Source organism: Maudiozyma barnettii, assembly GCF_903064755.1.
Source record: "Maudiozyma barnettii strain CLIB 1767 genome assembly, contig: KABA2_03, whole genome shotgun sequence".
NCBI lineage: Eukaryota > Fungi > Ascomycota > Saccharomycetes > Saccharomycetales > Saccharomycetaceae > Maudiozyma > Maudiozyma barnettii.
In genome coordinates, this window is record NW_024545240.1 from 142844 (window position 1) to 159491 (window position 16648).

General features: G+C 32.4%; 6 protein-coding genes and 1 non-coding gene across 7 annotated transcripts; 5 read left to right on the plus strand and 2 right to left on the minus strand.

Annotated features, from left to right (window-relative positions):
- Positions 1 to 335: 335 nt before the first annotated feature.
- VPS72 (Vps72p) lies at positions 336 to 2480 on the plus strand (the record flags this gene model as incomplete). The annotated part of the gene is made up of 1 exon (XM_041549535.1): positions 336 to 2480. The coding sequence occupies one exon, from the start codon at positions 336 to 338 to the stop codon at positions 2478 to 2480; it is 2145 nt and encodes a 714-aa protein (XP_041405469.1).
- A 90-nt stretch (positions 2481 to 2570) lies between these two features.
- Positions 2571 to 4478, minus strand: VPS52 (Vps52p; the record flags this gene model as incomplete). The annotated part of the gene is made up of 1 exon (XM_041549536.1): positions 2571 to 4478. One exon carries the CDS (start codon positions 4476 to 4478, stop codon positions 2571 to 2573), a length of 1908 nt encoding a protein of 635 aa, XP_041405470.1.
- Positions 4479 to 4748: 270 nt separating this feature from the next.
- Positions 4749 to 4820, minus strand: KABA2_03S01650. The gene has a single exon. It is a non-coding gene; the product is annotated as a tRNA-Gln (tRNA).
- A 1785-nt stretch (positions 4821 to 6605) lies between these two features.
- On the plus strand, positions 6606 to 7598 carry RTC2 (cationic amino acid transporter; the record flags this gene model as incomplete). The annotated part of the gene is made up of 1 exon (XM_041549537.1): positions 6606 to 7598. The coding sequence occupies one exon, from the start codon at positions 6606 to 6608 to the stop codon at positions 7596 to 7598; it is 993 nt and encodes a 330-aa protein (XP_041405471.1).
- A 361-nt stretch (positions 7599 to 7959) lies between these two features.
- On the plus strand, positions 7960 to 9798 carry KABA2_03S01694 (uncharacterized protein; the record flags this gene model as incomplete). Its single annotated transcript, XM_041549538.1, has 1 exon — positions 7960 to 9798. The coding sequence occupies one exon, from the start codon at positions 7960 to 7962 to the stop codon at positions 9796 to 9798; it is 1839 nt and encodes a 612-aa protein (XP_041405472.1).
- Positions 9799 to 10212: 414 nt separating this feature from the next.
- Positions 10213 to 11196, plus strand: ARA1 (D-arabinose 1-dehydrogenase (NAD(P)(+)) ARA1; the record flags this gene model as incomplete). Its single annotated transcript, XM_041549539.1, has 1 exon — positions 10213 to 11196. One exon carries the CDS (start codon positions 10213 to 10215, stop codon positions 11194 to 11196), a length of 984 nt encoding a protein of 327 aa, XP_041405473.1.
- Positions 11197 to 15445: 4249 nt separating this feature from the next.
- On the plus strand, positions 15446 to 16417 carry APD1 (Apd1p; the record flags this gene model as incomplete). The annotated part of the gene is made up of 1 exon (XM_041549540.1): positions 15446 to 16417. One exon carries the CDS (start codon positions 15446 to 15448, stop codon positions 16415 to 16417), a length of 972 nt encoding a protein of 323 aa, XP_041405474.1.
- Positions 16418 to 16648: the final 231 nt, after the last annotated feature.

The following is a 16648-nucleotide window of genomic DNA, read 5'->3' on the forward strand; positions in this document are numbered from 1 at the left end:
ACTGACGCAGAGTTATAATGATATGCCATATGAACTTCCTTCTAGTGTTCATTCTTATACTTCCAAATTATGGGGTTCTAAGTTCTTTACGTCTATAATACATATATAAGAATAAATTATATAAAAATCGGAAAACTAAAAAAAATAACAACAACAAGAAGCGAAGCGTCAAGAAAACGTAACCGCCAAATTACAATTGTAACGCTAATCCAAGAGCTTTGATTAAAAGAACATACATACCAACACAATACGTATTACATTTATAGTATATATTTATACATCAACAGGGAGTGGAAAGAACACTTCATAAAACTACAACACTACCCCACATAGCAATGTCTGAACTGGTTTCGCTATCTAGCTCGGATTCCGAGGCGAGTGAACCTGAGTACCTTATGAATACCAGGGAAAGAAGATCAAATGCTGGGAATAAAATGAAAGCATTGTTGGAACAAGAACTAGATGAAATGCAAAAGAGAACGGAACACTTTGATCAGGATGAATTAGATTTACTTTTCAAAGAAGATGAGGATGATGAAGATTTTGATGCACAACCCACTTCTCATAGGAAATCCAAATCAGTGGATGAATCAGAAACGGAGGCAAACCAAGATGAAGATATGGTATTTAGTAGTGATTCTGATAATAACAATGAGATAGTAGAGGAGTCTGATGAAGAAGCTGCAATTCTTAGAGAGGAAAAATTACAACAAAGAAAGAGACAAAAAAGAAAACGTACTACCAATATAATAAAAAAAAAGAGCATTGTAAAGGATGATACTACATCCAAACAACCTGTAAAACGGAGAAGACATGATTCTGTTCAATTGAACCCTGAAAGTCTATTACAAGCGGAGAGACGTACCTCTAAGAGATCATCTGTTGTGGCTAACAAACTGAAAGTTTATGAAAACTTGTCACACGCAGAAGAAAAACGTAAAATTATTCAAGAAAGATTAAGAAAGACAAGAGAGAAGGCTATTGAACATATACTTACTCAAGAAGATAGAATGAGAGTTGCTCTAGAAACTGAGAAATTTAATTTATTAAGTTTAAACAAATATAAAGAATTGGAATTATCAAAAAAAAAATCAAGATTAGCATTACAACAAAGACAGAAACTTAAATTCAAACCCCAAGAAATTGTAGAAACATTGCTTTCTACTGCTTGGAATGTCTCTCCAGCTGTAGAAATTGAAGATGAAAGATATTGGTCTGAAGAACTAAAGAAAAGAGAAAAAAAGAAGAGAAAATATGTAAGAAAAGCTAAAAAGAAAGATACAGAGGATAGTATTGATGTAAAAAATACAAACCAATCAAATACAGCCAATCATGACGAGTATGAAGAGGTTAAACTGGGGCTTCCCTTAAAAAGTGACGGTATCGATGAAAACAATACAAAAACCCATGATAGAAATGTGAAACTGGATTCAGAAGGTTTGCATATTAACCCTGATGACACTAAAAATATTCATGAATCTAAGGAGATCCCCTTGGTGAAAACTTCCAGTACAGAGATGCCAAAAAAATCTCGTCACTCTTCGACGCAAGATAAAAATATAACTGGAACACATGAAATTACAAATCTGGCAACGTCTTTGGAGGGAGATTCAGAGGATACAACTCCACCGAACAAAAGTTCCACCACATTTGGTCTAAACCTTGACGTTAAAAGTAATCCTCCGGAACTAACAAATCATGAGAATAGAAAGAAGCGGGTAAGTTTCGATACGAAACCAAGTATTGCGATCATCGGGACTGATACGAACCTTTCGCCGTCTACAAATGAGATGCAACTCTCACCAGGTTCACCTACATCATCAAAAGAGGGTTCACCACAATCAATAACCTCTACAGAAGCTGACGATATGGAAAAACTTAAACTGATTTACGAAGGCCCAGTTCAACAGGTATCAAAAAATTTTATTACTCAATTCTCAATAACTCCAAATCTAACATTTTCAACTGAATTTGATAGCCCTAACTTTTTTGATTATTTAAACCCTGATAGGAATCATCACTCGTCAGACGCATTCAAACCATTAGTTCAGTCAAGAATATCAGATGCTGACTTATTATTTGAAGCAGACGGCATAGAAAAAGAGGAAATTGAACTTGTTCCTAATCTAGATATATTGACCACATTTCGTATGTTTGGTGAATTCGATAGAAAATTTGAGAAAGTTCTGAAGACCACTGAAGTTAAAAATGAAGACTTAAAAATTTCTACACCTGCACCTATGGGTATATATACCAGTAATAATAATGTCAAAAAGTCATGTCTCATTAATAACAGAAGCTGTAAATATTTTGATCCTAACTTGGGGGTTCCGTATTCTGATTTAACGAGTTATAAAATTATTCAGGATCTTCAAAATAGCGGAGATACGAGGGAGTATCAATGGTTTGGTTTTAAAAATGGAGGGATATACATTAAAGTTAAAGAAAGACATGCAAAGGGTGTTCCTGAGGGATTCTAGCGCAGAAAACAATATGCATGTCGCCTAGTATTTATACGTATATAGATGTGTATTACAGACAATCAAAAGATAAACTTACGAATTAATTATTTAAGTTTTATTAAATGCCTCTACTAATGTCTTGTAGTGAAATGCTGTGTCTTTGAGAATAGGGTTATCATTTTCCATCTGGCCAATTTCATTTGCTTCCAATAACAATAGATTTTGCTGTTCTAACATATTGTAAAGGTGCATATAATTAATTGAAAGAAATTTTTCTGGAGAATCTAACGTTTTACTGAATTTTGTCATCACCATCTCAAATACGTTTCTTATCCTTATTATGGAATTATATAATGGCTCTGATGTATCGTCCACAGCTTGATCATCAGTATTCATATTTATAGTGGAGTCATTACCTTCAATGGTAGATAAACTCTCATGACTCGAATTAGCATTATCAGGTACCGCAGATGTTGTGAGTATCAATAAACTTTTAAGAAAATAAGCGAAACTAATTGTCAAATCATTTGGCGATGAATACACCGTCTCCTTTTTTAATATAAGTTGACTAACATCAATTGAATTCAACGACTCAGCTTGCCAATCAATTAATTGTTGGAATTTTGGCCACAGTGACATCAATTGATCTTCCATGTAATCTTCAATTGCTCCAATTGACCTCTTCCTACTCTCAATGATAAGCTGATTTGCGACCCTAATACTAATCAGTACACCAAATATGTCATAAACATACTGAGTAATCAATACATTTTCTGTATAAACCATAGCTTCATCAAAAGTTGGTTTAAATATCTGTTCCAATAAACCATGAATTTCTGCGACATTAGTGGAAATTTGAAAGAAGCTCTTCATAAAATTAAATTCGACAGTGAAATTATCCAGGATAGCTAAGTTTAGGTTTTTAAAACCTATTTCAATATAATTTACGTTATTGTTATGTTCAGCTATCTGCGATACCATTACTGTATTATCTTCTTGTGTCAAAATTGTCAACCTTTTTAAGATTTGGAAATATTCATTTATCATATCATTTGTAACAGTAGTTGTAAAACTAGATCCAAGATAATTACCGAAAAGTGTTGAAGCGAAACTACCTCCACCGTTGGCATTGTTGCTGTTGACCAATATATTCCCTAAGGAATACTGAGTGTCAACATTCTTAAATTGCAAAATAGTTAAAGATCTAATATAACGGCTAAAATACTCCTTATAGTACCATTTCATTGTGTATGCATATGCTTGGCGAATTTCTAGAGCTAAAGAATAGTTATTTTCAATAATAAATGAGTATATCTGCCTCACATGCAACATTTGTTGTTGTACTCTCTGGGATGGGATCGGACGTCCACTTCTAAGAATTTTAATTCTTGATATTATAAATTTCTTTGATCTCTCGAGAATGATCGTTTTCAATATTTCTAGTAATTGACATAGGTTATCGAAGTCCTTAGGCAAAATAATCATGCCACTTTGGGTGTTATTGTTTGATTCGGAATTGCTTCTTTCCTTCTTGTATTTTGAATATATTTCTTCTTTATCCTTGATGAATAATATATTATCCTGCCATGACGATGTTATCTTATCGTGTATTATGGATTTTATAATTTTTGGAGGTATTATTAAGTCATTCACTAATGGACTGATTTTTGAAAGTTTTCTAGAATTATTTTCTAATAAGTTCTTTAATTCTGCAGATTTATGTCTTATAAATCTTAATTCGGTAGTGAAGTCAGAGAGTTGTGAATTAAAATTCCTTAAGTATGTTTGGAGTTCGGGAATAATATTTTCAATAGATTCGTTGACTTGCTTTTCTTTATGTTGCGAAACAGTAAGATCCTTTGACAAGCTGACCCCATTGTTCAGCGATGGATGAGACTTCGTAAAATCATTGGTATTTTTAATAAAGGAAGTATATATGTCTTGTTCGATTTCAGAAACCTCTACGCTAATATCTTCAACATTTTCGACATTTAGTAGCTTGTTCAGAACATCCATACCGAAGGTTATCTATAACGTTAAAAACCACTAATAATTGCACCGTTATACTTTAGCAAAATATACCAAATAATGATCAAACTAGAAACAGATTCTATAATATTTAATTGGATAAATCACCACAAATGTAATTCAATTGCATTGAATTATTTTCTTTTCTCTTGGATGAGAATAGATAAGAAGATGTCCATTATTATCAACTTTAACTTTATAACTGTAAACACTTGACACACCCATACACCCAGAACTAAACAATTAAAATAAAAAGAAAGGTCGTACCCGGATTCGAACCGGGGTTGGTCGGATCAAAACCGACAGTGATAACCACTACACTATACAACCTAATAATGTATAATTGTCAATGACTGACATATTATTTTGAGAAAAACCAATTTCAACCTGTTCTGAAACCACTAATGCCTGAGACAATATTATTGACAAAAAATATATGAAATCAAGAGAGCTAGAATATCCCAAGAAGCATGCAAGATTACCTAATATGTGTTAAATATAGCAACAGCCCTAAAAAGGCCAACATTAGTTTAGAGAACCTGAGATAGAGTGTTTGCCTTTATTAGTCTCTGCAAACTTTGATTGTTTCAATTCGGACATTTTATAATACGATAATCGATGGGTCTCTTTTATTATATATATATTTTACGTATTGTAGAATATTTGATATCTTTATATATTATATTAAGAGCTTCCTTTTATATCACTTTCTTTAAATATTTTATTTCCTCAATCACACCTTTCATCTCTGTTTAATTTGATTCTTATCAATGGTTGGCTCTTATATTGTTGACTGCTATCTATTGTTGACTGTTATCTATAATTGTGCTTAAAGGTATTTCTTTACCTATTGAAGTTAAGTGTGGTGTATATTACTCTTAATTTCTGACATAGATATATCAACGAATTTAACGAATGCAGTTATTTAACAAGACCGAAGACATTATTCAATCAGGTTGTCGATACACAATTTGTACAGTATTGCTATGGTAAACAAACAAGAGAGTCGAAGCATTAAAATATATTATTATATTAACTCAGTTAATGTAAACTAATATCTGAGCTGAAGCAGACATACTGTGGTTAGACTTATATTCGTTCATATTATATAGTGGCAGGTAGAGAGATATAGGTATTAGCTTGATAACGTGTGTTAAGAAAGCAAAGTGTATATGTTATACTTTTCTTTTATATTTGTAAGTGATTTTTTATATTATATATAATTTATAGAACGAACATAATCTAACTTAGAATGTAAGTTCAGAATTCTCTGTCTTTATATATTATGTATTTTTCTCGACAATCGGTTTCTCATATTATCTAATCATTACGTAATATTTGTTTCATACTATAACGCGTTTCGTAACACATTCGAGATATATTGATCCCACATAATTTCTGTCAATATCGACTTTTCTGTTCCAATTATTATATGCACCACTGAATTATCAAGTGATTCAACAAGACTGACTGTTGACCCTAATATCCCAAGTAACTAAATTAAACACACTAATCCATGATAGTTTTAGTTTTAATCGATCCTTAAAATTTGTAGTATGTCTACTTTCACCAATATATATTGTTTTTTCAGTCCATGGATTCCACTACATCGACAAGAAAAATAACCATACTATCTAAATCATATTTATTATTAAACATGAATCGTTGATATTACAACAGATAACCTATATAACATACCTCATTCAATATCTAAATCATGTTTTAATTTCAATACGTCTGTATCTATATAAATTTTTGCTGCTTACGATCTTACCAATGCCTGGAAAATCAGATTCGTGACAATAACTCCAAGTAATCCTAATAACGTTTCAATGACATCCTTAGATGAACCTATCTTATTTCAAATGACAGAGAAACCATTGCTAAATCTCCTCAACGCCTATTCTCAGCAAATTGCGAAATTAAAATCGGCAATCCGAAATCAACAGAGCGAAGTCACTCCAACTTTAAGGGTCATTGGGATCAAAACCATGATATAAGAAAAAGAGACTGTGACAAGGGGAACAGATGAGACGAAGATACAAATATATAAACTGAACTAAGTGACTGTTATAAATACTACGAGTTATATATCAAACACATATACAAACACTCATGACTTGGATGTCTGATCTTTCCGTTATTGAGTGGACGAAACCAATAATTAGTGAGCTCACGGGGACACTATCGATATCATGTTGGATTATCGTTTTCATTCCTCAGATATATGAAATATACAAGACAAAATCTACTAGAGGACTATCTTTACATTTTTTGGTACTATGGCTTATTGGTGATATATTTAACCTGTTAGGATCACTCATACAAGGGTTGTTATTAACTGTGATTCTATTAGCCGCATATTACACTTTGGCAGATTTAATATTAATATTACAATATCTTTGTTACAGGCAAAGAGAAGAACAAACAAATAATGTAGGTATAAGAAATTTATCTAGTAGCGAAAATTTAGTTGATATGGAGCCTATATTACTCTCACCAACAACGTCACATATTGATGAATTAGAACCACTACTATCCGATTGTGATCCTCACAAAAAGCACACTAAAAACAATTTGTTATATAATATATTTGCTGTAATTACCGTCCTTGGTGCAGGCTTTTTGTCATGGTACGTATCATTTATAAGAGAATCCCGTAATGGCATCGAGAAAAAACCAATCTCACAACCACCGCAATTGACCGTTAATATATGGGGTCAAATATTTGGGTATATCAGTGCAATACTATATTTAAGTTCACGTATCCCTCAAATTCATTTAAATTATAAGAGAAAGTCATGCATTGGAATATCATTATTATTTTTCCTTTTTGCCTGTCTAGGGAATATACTTTTCATTATATCATTATTAGTAGTTTCAATGGAGTACCAATATTTAATTATAAACTTTTCCTGGTTATTAGGGAGTTCAGGTACTTTATTAATGGATATGACAATATTCATTCAATTTTTCCTATATGATGATCATGATAGTCATTTAAGAAAACCAAACTCAGGTTATTCAAGTACATCACTTAACAAGAAATTGGGACCATCCTCTGAAGTATATGATGAGATTGATGATCTAGACGATTCAGTTGTATGACATCTCATATGTTTTAATATCCTCCATCCCATCCCCTTTTGCATTTAATGAATATTTATCTATACGTATATTTTCTATAATAATAATTTTAAATTTTAATACCTTAATTTTTTTTTCCACTCTTTTTTTTCTTTCATTTTCGAGGAATTGAAAAGCAGAACGACACAAAATCAAGAATTAGATAAATCAATATTTTTTTTCCTGAATTAAAATATATAAATTTATAATTGTACATATTTATGTAAAAAAACAAACATTACTTTATTTTCTTTTACTTTCTGTAGTTTACACATTTCTCTGTTTTTTTCCAATTACCAGGCCTAAGAGAATTGGAATAAGATCACCACAGTCTTTGGTTAATATGCATCAATTTAATAAACTTTCTGCATTGGATAGTCTCTTCGATGAAAATGACAACATTTCAAACTTAAAATTATCACCATCAACATCTTTACTTTCCAAAGAAAACAATCTTGGAGCCGACAATAACAAGCTGCATGTAGCTAATGGTTTAACCTCATATGTCAATAAGAAGAAAAAATTATCTTTTTTTAATTTTGATAGAAATGAAAAGAAAAAAGTTAAGGAAGATGTTATGAGAACTCTTACAAAGAGAAATACAGAGACCAAAAAGAAGTGGTTGGGTTTGATTGAACAAACCTCAATAAGAAAGGCATTAACAAATGGTAGCCATTCATCAAAGAAACACATCGATATTCCATATAGAACAAATTCAACCAGAGATTCATTTCGGCAATTTTTTGATAATTTCAAAGACACCTCAACAAAAAGTTCTTTAACTTCAAAGGGTACACATATTATGCCAATTGGTGCTAATACCCCAAATAATTTAGAGAATTTAGATGGTGACGAGACAACGGATAATACATTTAGAGATGCATTAGATTATAAATTGCAAGTTTCGCCACAATTAGCAAACATTAGAGATACGGAACATGGCTTATTCCATATCAATAATGAGCAATATATAAGTAGTACTGACAGTGAAGAAAGAAGAGTCGAAAACAGAGGTAAATTAGATTTAACTTTTGGAATGAGAAATAAAATCTCTGACCCAAAAGAAGACCCCCATTTTAACGATGCAAATAAAGCAGACAACGAAGATACAGAACAATTTCAAGAGTCTTTACTCAGAAGTTCTATAATCTCAAACTCTCCGTTAAAAAGTCAATTGATTGAGATGGATACCAGAGATCCATATAAGTTTGTTTTTGAGACTCCGAATAAATATTGTCCAGATTCTGATTTTATTGATAGAGAACAAATAATGAATAATTTAAAAGCGGTTTGGAGTTTATTATCAATCGAAAATGATAGAGAAAGTTGTACTTTAATTTCTGCAATTGATATCCAAGAATTAAGTGAGTTATTAATAAATTCAGCAATAACAAAACTAGATTATCAAGAGAAAAAAATTAACGATCTAAAGGCAGAAATCATTAAAAAAGAAAGTAAACAAAAAAATAAAGTCATTCCAGAAGAGACATTCAACGAATTAAAAGAAAGAATGTCTAAAGAAGAAGCCAAAACTCAAAGGTTAGAGCTTGAAAGACAACTAGACAAAAATAAAATAGATCAATTAACATCGAATTTGCGTAGGTTAAAACTTCAAGAACAAGCTAAAAGTGAAGCGATGAATCATATAACTGCTACAAGAAACCAAAAAACGAAACTAAATGAAGAAAAAATAAGAGAACTTAAGAAGCTTTTGAAAACTTTATCATTTTTCAAAGATATATCTATACAATTTATGAAGAATTTATCGCAAAGATCGAAGAATGTATTACCATATCAAACAAATAAAATATTTGACGATAAACTTGAATTAATGAATTACAATATTTCTTTTGACCACGAACTTGTAAATGATTTCCATCATGATAAAGATTTTGAAAAATCAAAGTCATTGATAAGTCAATTTTTTTCAGAAAATACAAATATACATTTGTCTAATGTACTTCTCGTTAGATACGGTCAATTATTTAGATCAAATAAGTTTTTAACCCAACAACTTGCAGAGTTCAGAAACCAAGCTCAGTTGAAATTCTTACCTCAGGGTTTAGTTGAGAATGATGAACTACAGGATCACAAACAGTTTAAAACCCAGAGGCGAAGCATCTCAACACTTCATGAACAAAATAATATCTTCGGAAACCAGCAGATTGTAGCAAGGTATTAAGAAGTGTGACTCCAGTTAACAAAATTAGCTATCAAATTAGACCAACAAGGAATGAAGAATCTGCCCTTTAGGTATATATTTTAAATAAATTCGAAAAAGTTATATAGAGAATAGATTGATTATTTAAATAGAAGTAAAGGATATTACTATCTCCGCCCGGAATTAATAACCAACCTTTCAATGAAGGTCTGAGCAGGCACTTCAGTCAATCATTTTTTTATCTCCGCCCGTAGTCAGTCTTTTTTTATCAAAAGGTCCGACAGGCAATGTGAAAAATAAGAGTTTGAGCTTATATAAGGGTGACATATTAAATTATTAACTACGACTTATACATTCAATCAATCTTAATTATTATTCAACTACCACGAAATCACATATTTTAAATACGAACAGTGCTTGAATTAAGTTTAAATTATGCTACATCCTGAATCCACAGAAATTTCCTTCAAATTAAACAACGGTGTTAGTGTACCGGCCTTAGGGTTAGGTACTGCATCCCCAGCCGACAGATTTGTTGATACCAAGGAGGCTGTTAAAGCTGCTATCAAAGCCGGTTATAGACATATTGATACAGCTTGGTGTTATGGTACAGAACCATACATAGGTGAGGCACTAAGGGAATTATTTCAGGAAGGAGAAATCAAGAGAAGTGACGTCTTTATCACTACTAAGGTTTGGCCTGTCTATTGGGACAAAGTGAGCCAATCGTTAGACGAGTCACTCGAAAGACTAGGAATTGATTATGTTGATATGTTTTTACATCATTGGCCTTTATGCTATGCCAAGGTCGAAGATTTGGTCAGTGGTATCAGTGATTTGTCCAGGAATCCAGTGGATGCTTTAGGTAAACCAATTTATGATCCAAAGGGTGATTGGTTACAAACATATAAGGATATGGAGAAAATATATTTAGATCCATCAGACCACAGAGTTAGATCCATCGGTGTTTCTAATTATCCAATCGAGTACCTTCAAATTGTGCTGGACCAATGCACTGTTAAGCCGGTGGTCAATCAAGTGGAAATGCATCCTCGTTTACCTCAATTGGAAATGAACAAGTTTTGTCATGACAATGATATTTTGCTAACCGCTTATTCACCATTGGGTTCCAATGGTGCTCCAAACCTCAAAATTCCATTAGTTCAGGAATTATCTAAGAAATATAACGTTTCTGCTAATGATATTTTGATATCTTACCATATTAGAAAAGGTAACATCGTTATTCCAAGATCACTGAACCCTCAAAGATTAGCTAATAATGTTGGCTTTGTTTGTTTAAATGAAGGTGATCTCCAAGCTTTGGATAACGTCGGTAAGATCAACCCTTACAGATACATAGATGAAGATTTTGCCGCTATTGTTCCTGGTTTTACTGGAAGAGATAAAGTTGTCGGTTAGATCAATTTTCGTTAGTATCCTATACAGTTTATCTATTTAATCGTCTATATATAACTTAACTTTTAAATAACGAATTTTAATGAGAAATATGAATGTATATCTAGATACATACAGTTGGAAGATTTTTTACATATTCATCTCTCCTAGAGTCTTATCAAAAGAGAAATTTCGATCGTAAAAAAATTCACTGTACGGGAAATGATTGAAAAACCCATCATCATTATCGAATAAACTCTCACGTAACTCTGGTCCATCCAGATCGGGTTGCACTGGAGAATCGATATCCCATTTGAATGGATGCATCGAAACTACATCATATAGATCCTTAAGGTTTGGTATAGGCTTCCTAGTTAAGTGGCTGCTGCTCAAGAGGTATTCATCAGATTCAAGGAGCTCTAAAAACTCTTTTGTAATATCTGTTAATATCTTATTAGAACCATTACGGATAGTACTAGTAATACATGATTTAAAGATAGACAATTCGTTCTCCTTGATTTTCTTCATTAACTCTGTTAATCTTCGAATTATTTCGTTATAATCTTCCGGATGAAAATTGTACGAACCCGCAAGACTATTCTTATTGTTGAAGGAAAGTATAGCCGATTTCATTAAAAATGCAAAAATAAATAAATCCGCCACAAATTTGACACTATCAGATACAAAGTCCTCTTCAATAAATCTGGACATATAGTTAAAAGTCTTTTAGAGACCCTTGATTACCAAAGCGTTCGCAATAAATTTATCTTTATCTCCTTGGTTATCTATAACATAGAGAATAAGTGTAAAAATTGCAGACATAACATACTCTCGAATTTCCAGATACCTGATAGATACATTAGAAAAATTACGAAAAATAATCAATATTTGTTCAGCTGAATCTAAATATTGGGTTTCAAATGCTATCATAAGCTTTTTAGTATCCTTCTTAGATCGCATACTTGCTTCAAAGTTATCACGAATCATAGAGAGAGCGAACTGTGCAACGGTCAAAGACAATGAATAGAAATGGAGATGCGATGTAAGTACCCTGGTGCAGAGACCCTCATATTCGTGATCAAGACCCTCATCCTTTTTCTTTAATTTCAATAAAATAAAATATTCCTCATAAGAATCTAATCTCATTGCTGGACTTAACGATTCTAACCAAATACGTAAACGATCATTTATATCTACCACTTCATCGAATTTCTCCTCAAACGAGACATTGTTTGTAGTATTCACATAAAAACACGCTTCATAAACAACTCCGTCCAGCTCAAAAAGATGAAACCCATGATAATTAAGGACAAATGGAATATATTCAGGATATGAGACCAAAATGTCAATGCGCTCTCTTGTATCGCTGCATTTCATTATTTTTTGCAAATCTGCCTCTGTTATGCTGCTTTTTTTACCATTTATCAAACTTGACGTTGAATGGAAAGAGATGATCTTATCGAATATAGCGGTATTCGCATTACTAGAACTAAAATCAAGATAGGTATTTTTCACTAGGAATGGCTTTGATAAATCGGAAGCCAGGGTTCTGTCTCTACAGATTAGATATGCCCAAATACCCATTTTAGTGATTGCCATGTTTGGAGCCATATTATGGTATGTTTCATCCCTATTCAACCCTAATGCTAGCGCTACACGTCTGGCTTGCTCTAATATCTCGTAAGCAATTTGACTATTTAACATTAGGTGACATAACTTTGATAATACCAAAAGGCCCTTAAGATATAATAAATCAGAAGATCCTTCAGTTGATATATTATAGAACAACATCAGATTACAAAACATCTGTGTTCCCACATTTTTAAGAACTTCAATATCCGGTAAAAACGTCCTATTTACCCCTTGAAATACGGCAAATTTTACACCACCAAATATGCAAATGCTCACAAAGAATCTTTCAGAGAAGCTTAATGTTGACGGTCCACTAACATAATATTTTTGGGAAAGTTGGAAAATTTCTATTGAAGAAATATGATCGATTAATGATGTGTGAATAACCGACTCGTAGAAACATCTTAATAATATATCAGTAGTGTCTCTATCCGGTAATGGATATATATTCATCCCATTATTTCTGTTTAAGAATGATGAAAAATTGACAATTCTTTTCTTTTGAATTGTATACCATTTTATTGAATGATCAAACATATCCTCCAAAGGTTTAATGTATTCTTCTGGTGTTTCCTCTGTCGGAGTTTCTCGTAGGATCCATTTCATTACCAGAGGTGTTATTAAGCTTTGAGTATATTTCCTTGGTACCATCCTGGTTACAAATTGATATTCGTTAAAAATTGTACCATCTGTTGCGACCAATTTATCTAACATTGGTTTCATATTTTTGGAAATATCTTCGGTTACTTTAACTTTTCTATCTATTTTCTTAATTCTGTTGTTCATTATTTTCATAAATTTTGTAATCTTGGGATCACTGGAGTTGGTCAACTCTGTAATTAGCAAAATATCATCTTCTATAATGTCATCATCATTAACTGAATTAGAGGCAACATTATTATCATTTTCTACAGCAGGAGTCAGTTCTTTCAAATGAGCATCTCTTTTCTTTCTTTCTAATTCTTCATGAAAGAAAAAAGTACATTCAAAATCATTTTTGAAACAATTATTACATTTTTGTGTGTCAGGATTAACAGGATCACATCTAATTTTCCTTTTTCTACAATAATCACAAGCTCTCGTTACTCTTCTTTTCGCTATGGGCTGTTGATGTTGTAATTGTTGTAATTGTTGTAATTGATGCTGCTGCTGTAACTGTTGGTGTTCTAACTGTTGTTGTAACTGCTGGTTTGGGTGCTGGTTTGGGTGCTGCTGTAATTGTTGTACAGGATACTGTACTTGCATCTGCATCCCTTGTAATTGTGGATTAGGACCATAAAGATTTGGCAGGTGCATATGATCAGGTGTCTCTTGTGAACGGAATAAATATGGATCATGTACCATTGTGGGTTCACTAGGTTGATATGGTTGATACTCTCGACCCATTGCACTTCTAACTGTAGAATTCATCATTGCCCCAGCAAATGATGTTGGATTCATTATATTGGTAGAATTATTAATTAATCTTCTTGGTAAATAGTAAGACGAAGACGAGGATGACGGTGTTGTTCCTATTATTGCCCCAGTGGATTGATTATTTTCTGGAGCATTTGGCTGATATATACCACTTGGATACATATTTCCTGGTTTAATAACATTTGGTGGTAAATTCGCGTGCATATTACCACCGACTCTAGTAGATATTGTTCCTATATTTATAATATCATTACTGATGCCATTATTATAGTTCAATTCAACATTCATATGAGAATTATGTCCTAGTTGACGAAGATCGTTACCATTGTTATTATTACTTTTGTAGTGACCTATATTATTATTTGATAAAGGATTGATCAAAATACCACTGTTATTAGTATTATCATTATTATCAATATTGATTCTATTATTATAATCCGAATCTCCTAATCTCATTATTACTATAATTGTTTAAAGTTAATAATCTTAAGTTCTGATTTATTCAAATATATAAAATATTTCGAACACATATAATCTGTCAATTGAAAAATGAAAAGAAATAACTACCTACCACTGGGAATTAATCATTAACCAAAAATAAAATAAAAAGAAGGGACAGTAGGTGGGTATGAAATAACAGCAACAGTGGTATCCTATATGTTTAATATATGTGTGTGTGCTTTCTGTAAATAAATAAAAAAACACTCTCGATATCTTCAGATCTTCCAAATAAAAAGTATCCGAAGTAAAATAAAGTGCAAAAACTTCTTTGTCGTTAATAGCAATCGATAAAGAATATACAATTCCAGTTCTAAATAATCTTTTACTCAACAAAACAAAATTATAGTAGACTATTTTCCCAATTAGGGAACTCCATTTATTGTATTGTCTTATATTACTTCTAAGTATCATTTCCAATATCGTCATTAGTCTTAACATTTCATTCCCCATATTTTTTCGCTGTTCGACAGAGAATATAACGCAAGAACTGCTGGCACCCGCACGATTTTTAAACAAGATCGTGGTTTATCGATGGGGCGAAAGAATGCACCCAGCAATATTATTACAATAAAGAGAGATAGAGAAGCTGGAATATAAGATTTTGATATTGATATGACGAGCTGTTCGTTAGGTTTCTTTCAGAATAATATGTTTCAAAACGGTGTCTCCAACTTTGGAAAGTCTGTTGCAGTGACAAGAATAGAAGAAAGGTGTATTTTAAAGTATGGGTATCACGGATTTCATTAAAGGTGATCGTCCTCTTGTCAGTAAAGCTGAGGCCGACCAAGTGAATGCTGTTGCGTTAGCTGAGATTCAGAAGGAAATCCAAGTGTGTAATAATGAGAAGGACGATGATGAGACAGGGTCTGAATGTTCGGGTGGTTGTGATAGTGAGGACATGGAGAAAGGTGAGGCTGTGTTCTCTAAATTACAGATCGACTATGATACTCCGCTATTGAATTCATCGAAGAGTCCCAAATTACATTTTATAGTTCCTACTTCCAAGATAGATTGGGCTCATGATGCATGCATGCAGGATGTGGATTCTATAGAGTATAAGATCAGTAAATGGTGTGAATCTCATATGGAACAATACGAGAAAATCGGTGAGGGGCAAACTTTGACTTGTAGTGTCACTTCTCAACCTATCAATATCATGGATATTGATGTGATGAGACATAAGAAAAATAACGTTCTAATCTTACCATATTTCATTTGGATCAATGATTTGAAGTCAGATCAAGTCGATAAAACGTTGGATAAATTGGTTCCTATAATATTAAACAAAGAATTAACTAAAAAACAAGTTATTGAAAGATTCCCAAATGTTTCTTTAGCTACAGACAAATCGTTTGTGTTTATTTGTTCACATACTACAAGAGATAAAAGATGTGGTGTTACAGCTCCATATATGAAGAAAGTAATGGATAAACTGTTGCAAACTCATGGTCTTTATCGTGATAATTCGGATTTTAGACCGGATGGTTGTAGGGTATCCTTTATTAATCATGTCGGTGGCCATAAATTTGCTGGGAATGTACAAATTTACTTGAGAGACACTCAGACTTTAATATGGTTGGGTCGTGTTACTCCAAAATTCTTACCTACAATCTTTGAACATTTGATATTACCTGAGAATCCAACTTTACCATTACCTGAAAAAGTTAGGTGTGTTAGAAAATATGAGAAATGGTAGCATGCTCATCGAATATAAGCAACACATTTTGTTGACGTTGTTGACTCTATAGATTTATAAACATATAAATGTATAAATACATAATATTCAAGTTCGTATATCTGTATATCCACTGTTCCAATAGAGATTGATCGGGATACTGTGTCTTTCTGCCTGTCACTTAGAATAAGAAATGATGAGTTCTTTTTTGCCAAAGCGATGATTGAATGGCACATTTTTCAACTTTCACGA